At 41.0% G+C, this 13,828-nt stretch overlaps 1 protein-coding gene across 1 annotated transcript in view; it reads left to right on the top strand.

Moving 5' to 3' along the window:
* The window catches only part of nkain2 (sodium/potassium transporting ATPase interacting 2), an 89,733-nt gene extending 78,815 nt beyond the window's left edge, over positions 1–10,918 (top strand). Inside the window, exons 6-7 of the mRNA XM_030405208.1 lie at positions 2,027–2,108; positions 6,263–10,918. Coding sequence (XP_030261068.1) covers positions 2,027–2,108; positions 6,263–6,272 — 92 coding nt within the window. The 3' untranslated portion in view covers positions 6,273–10,918. The remainder of the gene's footprint in view (positions 1–2,026; positions 2,109–6,262) is intronic.
* The last annotated feature ends 2,910 nt before the right edge of the window (positions 10,919–13,828 follow it).

Here is a 13,828-nt window from a genome sequence, read left to right as displayed (position 1 = left end):
GATAAGCAGCACACCGACAAGGTTAGAGGCTCCATTTCCTCTCGTGTTGGAAGGGGTCGAGCGTGGCAGAAAACTCTGCTGAGACTATTTGACTGCGGCATGAATCAGCAGGAAGCCCTTACCGCTCGCACCGGGCCATTCCTCCACAAAAGGCTCTGCACAAAGGAGCAGTACGTCAAGCGCCAGCAAAGGCTGTGCATTGTCTGCGCGGAACAACCGTAATGAGCAGAATGATCTCAAAATATCACAGCGTTGCAGCGGTTCAGGCAGACTGCTGACTGACAAAGAAGATCATCTGTTGTCCCGTTGTGTGGCGGAATCCAAAAATTTCACATGAATGTGTTAAGAGGATTAAAGGGGACGTGTGAGAACTCACAGCTAAGATGTGCTGATGAATTTTTACATAACCTCAGAAGAATTAACAGAACAAGAAAGGCGTGTGAGGACAGATACCTTGACCCAGGGACACAAACATAACAAATCATTTCATGCATAATGTGGACCTGATGAATGGAAATTATCCAGTGCAAAATTTAGGTGGAAATATGCTTATTATCTTTCATACCTACAGTCAGATAAGTAGATATCATTCTCATTTCTGTTCAGTGACACTAAAGTTGTTACACATGCAGCTGATTAGCCTAGCTTATCATCAAGACAGGAAACACAGGAAAGAGCCGGCTGGTTCTGTTTAAATCCTCCTACTAGCTCCTCTAAACGTCACTCATGTTTGTTGTATCCGGCTTGTTCAATCTGTACGTGAACGGAAATGTAAAAATGGCAAATTTGTGGTTATAAGGCGAGTAACTTGTTGAAAGCAAAGACATACTTATGCTAACCAGAGTAAAACTACATTTAAATTGGTACTATTTTGTTATTTTGTAAGAATGAAACAAACAATGTAACGCAGGGCTCTGGGGTGCGACCTTTTTTTCCCGTACACACGCCCAAAAATCTTATCTTATCAGGAGCTAGGGGAGGTCACTCTAAATATTTGGGTGACAGAGCCAGGCTTGCTGTTGCCCCCCCAGTTTTTAGTCTTTATGCTATGCTAAGCTAACCAACTGTTGCTACATACATACACTAACGAGCTCCTGCACAGCTGAGTGGGCAAACAAGCTAACGGCAGCTGTAGTTAGCAGCAATCAGCGATTATTCTGCTGATTTGCTGCCCTTTATTTGTTTAAAGCGTGAATTCGACATACGGCAAGTTCTTTCTAAAAGGAGCTCCAGCATTACATCCACTCAACACATCATGAGATGTAAAGATATGCATACAGAACAGCTCCATGCATATTCATTTACTGTTTAGCCAACTAGGCGTCCACAAATAAGTCAGCGAAATCAGTGCATTTGTTGCGAATCAAATTACTCGACTGCGTTTGATGCTGGTTTGGACTCCTCTCCCTGCTCACTGCAGGCTTTAGGTACACTTACAGCAACTTTTATCTCGCAGTGACAGCTGCAACTTCCACATTGTACTTGATGTTATGAAATCATACTGAATAAATAAGAAAGTATGCTGCTGATCAAGGTGAGGAAGCAGCCTTTTATGAGCTCTCCAACATCAAAGTAAAAAATATATATATATATATATATATCATGGCCTCCTCTCTTCAAAAGTCCAGGCTCGCTGCCTGAGTCTGAGGGAAGCAACCACCTGCTGGCAGCTCCACAGCCCGGGAATCTGTGGAGCTATCCTAGATAATTTAGGAGCCGAGAGTATTCTCAAGGCATAAATATATATCGCTGCATAAGTCTTCGTCTTCCCCCCCTAATAGAATTAGAATTGCATCGCAGGGTTTTTATATAGGTTGAGGCAAAAATTTTCACTCGAAGCATTTCCCTCCCCTGATTAGCTGTGAGAGCAGCAGCAGTAGAGGTGGTGCTTCCGGTACAAAATGTCCTGTTGAGACCTCTGTAGGTGTAGGAGGCGTAATGCAATGAATCATCTGTGGTGGGAGGTTCCCAACTGATAACCACAAAGGCACACACTTCCCTCTAATTGGTGTTGTTTTTTGTGCAGTTGATTTTATAGGAGGGTTCGACTCGTACGGTTACCAGGGGCCTCAGAAGACCTCCCACCTTCAACTACAGCCCATGTACATGTAAGTATATTTACACTCGCTTCATCTGCATATCTGCCCACAAATACCTTTTTTGAAACACTTTGATCATGTTTTTATCACACACCCACAACATGAGTCTTAAATATGAGCGTAAAATAGCATATATTTGGTAAATGGTGAGCAGATATCCACTTTTCATTTCTCACTGCCTGGAATCATCTTAACCATGAGGAAATACCCTCCAGGGGCCTCATGGCCTCTGTTTGAGAGGACATTTCAGAGTTTTGGGTGTTACAGAATCATAAAAGAATTTAGTAAAACATCATATATTATCTTAAAATAGGGATGAACTGTTACAGAACCGTCCTTACTGAAGAATGTCATAAGTTAGGAATGCTATGTTGGGATGGTCTAAATCCTGACATGCAGCAAATCAAAATGTTATCCTGTTGGAGAAACTTAAACCAATTTTACCTTGGTTAGAGAAGCTAGCATCATTGTTATTCTGTTGGAGAAGCTAAAGCTGATGTTAGTCTGAGGGAGGAAGCTAACACCAACATTAGCCTGTTGAAGAAGCTAACACTGATGTTCACCTGTTGGAAAAGATAAAATCAATGGTAGCCTGTTAGAGAAGCTAAAACTGATATTAGTCTGTTGGAGAGAACACCAAGTTTAGCTAGTTTGGTAAGCTATCATCAATATTAGCCTGTTGGAGAAGCTAACACCGATAGTTGCAGGAGACGTTAACATCATTTTTAGCTTGTTGCAGAAGCTAATGCTGTTTTGAGTCTGTGTTGGAGAAGCTAACATTGATTTTAGCCTGTTGGAGAAGCTAACTCTGATGTTAGCCAGTTAACCTTAAGTTTCCCTGACTACGTCCAAAAGTTACTATAATAGGTATACACCCTTTCCTCCACCAACACCAACACGATAATGCCTCTGACTTATCAAAGCTAAAATTGAACGCCTGTCTTCAGTTGTCCATGGTAGCAAGCTAGCTAGCCAGTGACAAGTGAAGTGAGACAGCATGTAACAGACAGATACAAACATGACAAGATGAGTGTTAATTGTAATTTTTTCCCAAACCCCTCTCATCCACAGAGCACCATATTTAGAGACTAGTATTCATCTGCCTTTGATATCATGAGTTTTGCAGTGTGGATGGTATAAGCACTTTCTCGCTGTATCAGCATAAGAGCTTATCATTTATCAGCACAAGGTCTCATCAGTTACCACTGTTCGCTGTATCCTTGATGGCGTTTTTCGCTGAAGCTGTGTTTTACAATTAGGTATTTTGCCCACATTGACTGAAAACAGCATCCTCCTGAGAATTGTTGTTGTTTGTTTTTTTGTTTTTTTAAAGCTTTTATTTCCTATCTGCGGGATGGATTCTAGTTTGTAATGGTGATTTCCTGAGGCTGAAACCGTAGATTCCAGTTTCATGGAACACTTTCAGCTGTTCTTAGTGGGGAAAGCCAAAAGGATAACACAAAATGAGTCTGAGTCCCGGCTCAGACATCCCCGCATCAATCTTACTGTCTCGCTTCGTCCAGTGGAAAGCGAGAAAAGCAATACAGCAAAAACTACACCACTGTAACAACCAACAATACGCAATAATGGTGATTCCACTGATGCGCAGGGGACAGGTGATCAATAGCTGCTTTTATTAGAGAAAAAAGCCCGAGCAAATTAGAGAGGGGTACGGACGGACCGAGCGAGAGATCGAGAAGGAGAAATTGAGATCAAGATGGGCGAGAGAGCACTAGATAGAGGGAAGGAGAGAGAGCGAGACAGCGGCAGAAAGGAAACACAGAGTGATGGATGAGACGTAGGGCTAAACAAAGAAGAAAGGCAATAAAGGGCCATTCTGTAGTTTTATATGTCCCTTGTGGAAGTCATAACACAGATCATAAATCATCGACCCCCAAGATAATGGCTACACACACACACACACACACACACACACACACACACACACACACACACACACAAACACACGCGCAAGAGCTGGAGCGTGACTGCAAATATCTCTGCACACACAGACGCAGGTACGAGCGCGCACACTCAAAACGCTGCACAGAAAAAACACCTAAATGTGCTGATAGACATCTTGCGCTCGCTCATTAATGTACGCACACACACACAAACACACATGTACGTGCACGCACACACTCTGCGCAAACATCGTCAATATGCTATCATGGTTCCCCCAGCTGTTGTCCCGTCGCTTTGGTGTTTATTAGCTCCGGCCAGAGGGACCAATAAAGAAGCATCAGCTGTACCTTCCCAATGGAAATCGCTTCCCCTCCCTTTCCAAGACACTCTTTCAACCAGCCACCCACACAGATACGCACCAACAACAAAAAAAAAAAAAACCACACAACAACAACAATTACCGCCTCCAGAGTTTTGTAGAAATACGCTCTCCCTTTCCAGAATGAAAACTCTTTCGGATCAACTTATCGCTGACCTCCAAAAGCCTGTTTCTCCGGGTGTATTCAAATGAGAGTAAGAGAGAGAGTTTAGCATAATCCCACTGCCTAACCCCAAAAAATATGTTTATAAATAATAACAACAATACAGAAGAGGGGGAAAAAAAATAAATCAGGTGACAGCCACGAACATCTTTATTCATTTTTTTTTCCCCCCACAAGTGGTGTTTTTTTCTGCATCAGTTGTTACAGCCTCATGATTACACTCCTGATTGCACTCGTAGCTGGTCGGTTCTGTTCAGCTCATAAAACACATGGAGGTTTTTATCCCTGTATAAGGCTTTTGGTCGATGGAAATAATGAATTAAACGTTTTCTTTAGGAATCCAGGATACTGACATTAGTAGGTATATTGGTATCTGTGCTAAAGCAGGAAGTTTCATGTAATAAATGGATTACGTAAACTTCTGTTCACATAAACTTTAAGCTAATGTATGATCCATTTACATTAGAAAGTAGACACTTATGTTTCAAATAATATTACAATCACTGCTCACATTCTTCCATGTGTGGATGTTAAGTAATACAAACACTAGAGGGCGGCCCACATTGACCCCGCCCTCCTGACTGCCGGGGGTACTGCTTCGTTGGTCCACATCTCTAAGTTTTCAGAAACATGTAGAAAAAATGAGCACAAGTACGATAAGACTCCGTCTGTATCGATATGACGTTGAGCACAAATGAGCCTTTATTCTCGACAGCAGCTGTCAACAAGCTTTCTTTGTTTTTCATGGCTGAATAAACAAACCTTCCTTAAAGGACAACACAATTTCACACTGTTTTACTTTGTTTACATGTGGCGGACCCTGCCACCTTTCTAGCTTGGCACCTTATTTTCCCTCTGAGAGCGGTTTGTTTATTCAGTTATGGAAATTATAAATATTCAAGGGTTTCTATTATTACCTTATCAAGATTGTAAATATTACATCATAGTTTCTAGATTTTTCTTCAAAACTACATAGTGCACCTTTAATTAAAGATTTGAACGCCTTTATTTGACTTGTAACAGAGTAATTATTCACTATGGGGTTGCCATTTTTTCTTCTCTAAGCTGTAATAAAGTAGCACAAGTAGAGAACGGTCATGAAGATTTGGGATTTTAACTCAGAAATGTCTATTATACAACAATATGGACCAAAGATTTGCTAGTGTTAGCAACCACAGGCTACCAGTCACACCGGACCAAACGAGCAGTGAGCATGTGTTCTCTCTTTTCCTAATATTTTAGGTGAAAGTATCACAGCCAGTGTGCAGACGATAAACGCTCTCTCTCTCTCTCTCTCTCTCTCTCTCTCTCTCGAGCATTATTATCTTTCATAAAATACGCAGCGCCTCTGATGTCCTCATCAAGCAACATTATGTTGTTGGGCTAATTTGCCCGAGTGAATCTCTTTATCAAGGACGCTACTGAACAAATGCACCGCTCAGCATTTTATCATAAGCCTGTTAATCTTCACTGTTCTCAACCTTCTCAAGTAGCTTCAGCGTTACATAAAACATCATTTTGGTTCCACAGAGTACCGTGTGACAGCAGACTGAATGTTCTTTATGTGGTCTCTCTCGACATGCCTTCTTTTCATGACTCGCCAGTCGCAGTTTTAGGAGCTTCGCATAAACATTTACCTTTAAATCTATACAGCAGTTAAAATGGATTCAGTCACTGTTTTGAATGACACTCTCCTCTCCTCTCTTCTTCATCCAGGTCAAAGTAAACCCAGGAGCTACACGAGGAGCGCTGCCTTACCAGTCACCACTGCTTAACATCCTGCTTTTACTACTCCGACTGTCTTTTAATGAACAACAACCGGGACACAGACAGACAGGATACAGAAGACACTGAGACACTTTCAACCTACAAACCCTCCCTCCCCTCCCCTCCACAGTACACGGTCCAATTGTTTGCCTGGTTTTGCCCGTCTGTTGTTTTTCACAGAGTTGGATCTGTTCCTGATGAAACGCTGGCCTCGTGTGGTTGAACGCGGTAACTGCAGGACATGTGAGACACAGCCAGCCCCAGTAACAACTGTTTTTTTTTTTTGTCTCTGAGGGATCAATCAGGAGCCAGTGACTTGTTTGCTTCCTCTCGTGCCGTTGGGTATCTGCATTGTGAAAAGAAAAACCAAAGAGGCCGCGGCTCATTGGTGGAGTGCTGACGCGTTTTTCTTTCGGGGGGGGCCTCTTCAGGACAGATGTTCATATGGAGCCTCTGTTTTTTTGTTGCGGTATCTAACAGCTCTCGAGTGCAGATACCAAAGAGACACTTCAACATGTACACAACAGAGCCTGTCTATCCATCTCTGGAACTTTTAGCTCTTTGTGCCTGACAGATACAGACACTGGACTTCCAACCATCAAGCATCTACTAACACGATTACCGATACAGGAATGTCACACATCCTTTCCTTTTTCAACTTTCTGGTGCATTTGGGGGGGCGACAAAGCGAAGACGGAGGGTCGTGGACCGGAATAAGCGTCTTTTTATTCTGTTGTCACATCGGAAACATTGAATGTTAAATAACAAGTGTGTGGTGTGTAGATTAACATACTGTCACTTCATACAGTGCATGTGTACAGGAAAATAGACACGCTCAGATACATCAAGCATGCACACACACACACACACACACACACACATACGCACACACATAACAGATGTATTAACTTTTTTTACAACTAATGTGAATCTTAATGTTTACAATAGAATTTCAGTCTGCCGAGACAGAAAGACTGAACACCGGACAGACAGACAGAAAGACAGGAGACTCTGTGACATTTTTAGCTGCAGCATCCCAAAAGGCTGTGGGGTGTTTTCTGCCATATTAATACAAACGGGAGCGGTTTGTTCCCGCTGTGTCTTTTGGTCTCTTCCCGTCTAAATATTTTGTCTTCCATCCGAGACAGACCGGCGGAGGTAGATAGAGACAAAGAAAAATCAGCCGCCGAAAGAGGGATTGAGGTCAGTCACCAGTTTTCCCCTCCACCTCTCGTCTTTTTGTAGCTCTCGATTGCCAAGGCTCTGTTGATACTCGCCCATTTCTTTTCAGCTCGGCAACTTATTCCCTTGTTTTAAAAAGAAAAAAAACCCGCTGTGAGCCCGGTACGGCTTCCCAGAACAGCCTTATCTGAAGCGTCCACAGAAATAGTTCAAGCAGCAGCCAAAAAAAAATAAAAAAATCGTCCACAGGCTACGCTTACATAAAGAGAAAAAGACACGCCGTTTACAGAAATGACAATCACAGTCAGAGTGGCCTGAATATCATCTAGATTGGCTTTTTTTTTTTTTTTTTTTTTGGTGACAAAAAAGCTGACAAATGACTGTTGTCATCGAGCAGGAGCAAAGCATCTGAGTTAGATGGTTTGATTATAGTTTTGATTGGAGGGAATGGAAACGACAGAGGCTGATTCTTCGACGACACCCTCGCCTGCAGACTAACTAGGACGAAACATTATACCCCCACCTCCTTACCTTTCACCTCACTGCTCGAATTTTAATGTTGAAAGTGCCAACTGTGTCACCACATGGATATCTGTAGAGCCTGGTTTCTATAAGCCGCAGACTGGGACCAAAATAATGGCTCTCAGGTTCTTTTTCTTGGGTTCCAGTGTAAGAACAAATAGAAAAAAAAAATCACATTTGCATTCCAGGCTGTCAGCAGGTTTTTTTTTCCTCTTTTTTTTTTTATCTGCTCAGAAAAAAAATCAAACCGATTCCTTCTGGAAAATGTGACTGAACAGTTCACATGTGTGGACCAAACGTTTCGAGGCCTTCAAGGTACGATTCTGGGCGCAAACACTAACTGAAGGATGGACTGAATGACCGACTATTTCGCCTCAACAAACTGATCTCAAAGTCCACCTTCCTCCTCCTCCCTCCCCTCCGCCTGCCGGTTATCTTCAGCAGTATATGTTTTGTAACATAACTCTGTGGGTCACGCTCAGAGCCGCTGGCCCCCCGCGAGGCTCCGCTCACGGTCACTCTGGAGGAGAGGAAAAACAACATTTTTGTGTGTTTGCATGAGTCGTTTCCCAAACTGTTGCGTATTTAATCTCATGCTGCGTGTGACTAACTAGCTACTTAAAAGTGGGAACTGTTTGGTTTGTCGAATGCTCCTCAACTCTCTCCAGAGAGTCCTAAATGTGAAACTTTGTGATTTTTTTCTATAAATAACACAGTCTGAAATGTCTGCCGAGTAAAGGAGTAAAAATAGCTACTACAATGTAAAACGATGAAATGTAACTTTGAACTTCTAGACGTTTTTTAATCACATGTGGCCGTGTTTACTGTTTTTTCTAGTTGACTACTAATGTATGATGTTGTGTACAAGTGGGACTACTATGTTTTATTTCTTCTAATTGTACAGCGTATTTGGAAATGAGCGAGCGAGAGGAGGACGGGAGGAAAGAGAAATTGGTCGCACTATAGTCTGTAATTCTTTCACGAACCATTCTGTCAGGGCGCATAATTAACTTTACAGTGTTCATTTATATTTGAATTATCAAACAACACCACACGCCGCTTTTCCGTAACTAAAGCGACTGCAGATAAAGAGTCCTTTTTTTTCAAAATTCAGATCAGGAGCTAATGCGGTGAAAAAGGGTCACACATCCATTATTTAGAAGCTTAATTAAAAAAGATAGTCGCTCCTATCATTAGCAAATGACACTATTTGAACCAAAAGTTAATTTATTTTTGTATTTATTTGCCTTTAATTGAGTCGATCAGTTCAGTGTTACCTAACCAATCCGACACATCGAACATAAAGTAAGACTGAAGCAATCAGAAAGGATTTCAGACGTATAATGTGACTCCCGTGTGTGTGCGTATGCGTGTGTGCGTGCGTGTTAGACTTTGTACTGCAGTACGCCGTTTCCTGTGTCATGGTGAACTCGAGCGACACTTGAACCCAGAGGCTGCAGAGCAACAACATTCAACCCGGATCAGTCACAAGGAAATTAAAGATCTCATCTGAGATTTGTTAATGAAAAAGCAATAACAACATTAATAACATATTAAAAAGTAATAACAATGACAGGATTTATCTTTTATCTTCACGGTCGTTTGATCACATTCTCACTTTGGAACAGTCAACAGAGCGTTCGTCTGTAGATGCAAGAAGGCACATCTGTACAGAGAGCAGTAAATATTAGCAGAAGAAGTCGGAGCTGTTATTTTGTTGGCGGTGTCAATAAACATCCGGTCAAGCTATTGTCTCTCAATCTGTCCTAAAATAGAACTACTTCATTCTGTCGTGAGTATTTATAACTCTTATCTGACACTGAGAGAGTATGAATAATGTAGGGAGAGACGTGTCGTGTGTTTAGACAAATTTCACAAAATAAGAAAAGAAATTGTGCATTTGATAAACAACGTGCAGCATTTCAGATTTACTTGAACAATTTTTAGCAAATGTTGTGACGTCTTCAACCATCTATAGAATGTTTGATTAACTAAGTAACAACTGTATTTAAAACATTAATAAAAAATAATGTAAATTGTTCTAACATGTAAAATCCCATCAGAGAAATTAAAGCTGATTCAATTAAAGGGGCAATATGTAAGTTAGACATTTGGTTGACAACAATGAAAATTAACTAAAATTATCAACAGAATGTGCGACATTAACAGTTTTGATGTTATACTGTGTTGCTGACATTTCTACTGGAGTTAGCATGCTAACCAGCTAGCCCTGATCTGCACTGGTCCCTGTGCTAGCGGTGTAAACACCGACACACACACACAACTTAGTGCTCTGAGCATCCAGTCCAAAACCGCTAGCTTGCATGGCTAACTGAGCTCACTACCTACAGGCAGCTACACATAGCAGCAGTTAGTGGTTACTCCTGTGATACACTGCCCTCTATTTGTTTTGAGAAAGAATTTGATGAGTGGCCAATTCTTACATCTTGCATCTTTAAGTCTGTATTGAATTATTGTCACTGGTACTTCTACAATTAGATTAAAAACGAAGAAAGCTGTAAATGGCCCCCCAAAAAAGTGTAGGAACGAGGATAAAACCCTGAGGTGCTCCACCAGCTCAGCTTCTTTATTTAAGCAGTGGAGAGTCGTAGAAATATCCTCCTACACATCATCTTATATCAACATTAAATTACTTTCGTGTAAATGTAAAGGGAATATGGCGTGACAGGAACATTACTCAGTGTATATACAACTGCCAGCGAAAAAACAATAACCAGATTTTCTCCGTGGCTCTGGGTTGACTTGTCCCCGTTCACCACTGACTAGAACCATCTATGTTGGTTTAACTCCTTCTCTTTTCATGGTGGCTTTCCCACAAAGTGACTGACTGTACATAAACTACACAGCTGGGAATAAAGTAGACAGTGGAGAAGGAACGTCTGTACTGTGTCCTCTGTGCTCTGACTCTCTCAGACATTTGTTTGTACTTTCCGTGACCTCACATTATGAACATCTGCTTCGTTATGCAATTGAATTAAGGTATTTATACGGAGAGTGTCCCGTGTTGTCCAATATTGTTGACTCCAGTATTTGAGCCTTGAAGAAAATGACTGATATGAAGCTGAACCTGTTGGAAAGGAATCCTAAAAGACAGCTGAGTGCGAAAACTCAGATCACTTTCTCTTTTGATTTCAGTCCACTCATCTGACCAGTCATCCGCTTCTCCTTAACTTGTACAGACACACACACACACACACAAAAAGAGAGAGAGAGTCATTTCCAGGAAGCACTATTGTTCATTTGCCAAGGAATATACGCAGGTAATCAGTCAGAGGAGATGAGTGGGTGGTTTTCTTACATCCTCATCTTGCGCTCAAAGCTAAATTCCGTGTTTAAATCCCTGAGAATAATTGTGTTTAACTTAAACATGAAACATCTACCCAATTAGCACTAAACACCTATTGAGTTAGAAAGAAAATCCCTCTTTATGCTGAGTTTAAGATAGAGTAAATGCTCAAGGTTGGAGGAAGCTTCATGTATTTATTTGCAGCCTGCAGAGCGTTCCCCCGTTTGTTTGACCTGTTTAATGTGAAACAGCACACTCCAGAAAGTGTCTGCTGGGTTTTTCTGGCTCCTTGAAGCAAAGCCGAGACTCGCACTTGTAAAAGGCTTTTTAATATTGTTGGCTTTCTCCACTAAAACCAATTGGGCACAGCCAGGACAAGCAAACTAATTACCGCGTGGCTTACACCCCTATGGCATTAATGAGGAATTGTAACAGCGCTTACAACCCATTTTACGGCCGCCCCAGTTAGATTTATTTGAAAGTTGTGCCAACGGCGCCGAACGAATAATGTGTCTATCCAAATTACTTCCATTCTTATGTGTTCAAGTGTCACTTTCCCTTTCGAAATTAAATTAATTCTGGTTAAAGGGGGGATTTTATATAAAAGTGAGAAATGTGTGTAGTACTATGAAAAGTAAAAAGATCTACAACCTTTCAAAGAACTGTATGTAGCCTGGAGCTAGCCTGCCGTAATCACTACATCCAAGAGTAATGATATAATAGTAATTATGATAACAGCACCATATGAATTCTTCAATTCCATCTTTTTTTGCAGATGAAGACTACTCAAACTGATGGATTTAGTGTCACCTCTCTCTCCTGTTGGTAAGATAGTTCATTTTTGAGTCTCATACCAATGGCGACCAACCCAACCTACAATCCCGAAGCATCAGGATTTGACAAGCTGGGAAACCCAAACCATCAGTATTACAATCTCATCAACAGGAGGTTTGATAAAGATGGTTTTGTTGATGTTAGGCGCCCATAATCTGGTCCTTCAACTGTGTCAGACAACACCACATCTGTAGTTCTGTATTAAAGTCCAACCAAAGCAAGGCTTTTTCCACTCTTAAATGTTGTACTGCTGTGTCCTGGGGTGCATATCTGACAAATTGTTACCATTTCACTGCTTCCTGATAAATTAGCAACTGTAAAGATGACGGATAGTTTAATCCAGAGGGACATTGGACCGTATTTCAAGGCAAAACAACAAGTTGCTGTTGGATAGGATGCTGTGTTATTGTGACACACTCAGGAAAGGTGTAAAATAATTCAGAAATATCCAAAACATTGTTGAAGTTGTTGAATGCTAACGCCAGCTGACAGGTTATCAAATATGTCGCTTTACTTTGAAATATGGTTGAATGTGCGTCCAGATTTTCACCGTTATCACTGTTTTTAGTTGCTGATCAATTGGGAAGCTGTCAAATGATGAACAACAATTAGGGTTTTTTGAAGTCTTTGGAAAGCATCGCACAGTCTTCTTTAGCAGACACAGTAGAGTACGCTGATGAGATGTAGTTAAATGCATCTTGAAACGTTAGCAAATAAAACTTGATTCAAGATTTTTTATTTTTTTTGTCAAGCTTATACTTTACATTTTAAACCTACAGAAAAGTCTTCCACACTGCTTTGAGTTTCACTATGTGCACTCTGTCCTCCTCCTATTATATCTGTCAAAGGGAATAAAAAAGTAAGTTCTTAAACCAAATTTGCATTGTATAACGACCCAGTTCTGTCATTGCTTCTGAATACTTGAACACAATTGATAATATATGATGTAAATAATTTATAAAGCTGCTTTTAAGTGGAGGAACAGCTAGTGCAGCTCCAAACTGTAGACAGCACTGTACTGTTAAACCTTGGACACATCTCATCCATGAAATCAGATGATGTGGAGCATCAATAAACACAGATGATGTTGTTTTTTTTATGCATGAGACAGTTGTCTGTACTCAAAACCGCTGCAGCCAATTTGCAACAACTTTGCCCTCTGGCAAAAACTAATTCCTCACACTCCCATTACAGTGTGCACAGTTTTTCAATGCTGTTACGCTGCTGTTCACAATTAACACATTAATGCAACAAATCAAAGCAACAGTTCAAGTCTTTAAAATTAGATTTGGTCTCCTTGCATGACCAAGACCTTAAAGGGTAAGTACACCCACAAATTAAAATTCAGTCTTTATCTACTTGCATCAATGCTGATGGAAAGTCAGCTGATGTTTCATAGTCCACGATTTATTTCTGGAGCTTCAGAGCAAAACGGCGTTGCAGCATTCTCCTAGACAACTGCAGTCGATGGGGACTTGTTTTAAAATGGAAAAAAAAAAAACAATGGAGAAAATATAAATTGGGAATACAGTCCAAATTGATTTGAAAAAACATTATTTACATCTGTCCACCTCAGTTCAGCAGTTGCAAATTATGGGCTTAACTTCCAGTGCGTCATGTCACCGAAGCAGAATCAGTGTTTTACATGATAACAAGACGCTATTCCTCAG

Source organism: Sparus aurata, chromosome 22, assembly GCF_900880675.1.
Source record: "Sparus aurata chromosome 22, fSpaAur1.1, whole genome shotgun sequence".
Classification (NCBI taxonomy): Eukaryota; Metazoa; Chordata; class Actinopteri; order Spariformes; family Sparidae; genus Sparus; species Sparus aurata.
This window is presented reverse-complemented; position numbering and strand designations above follow the sequence as displayed.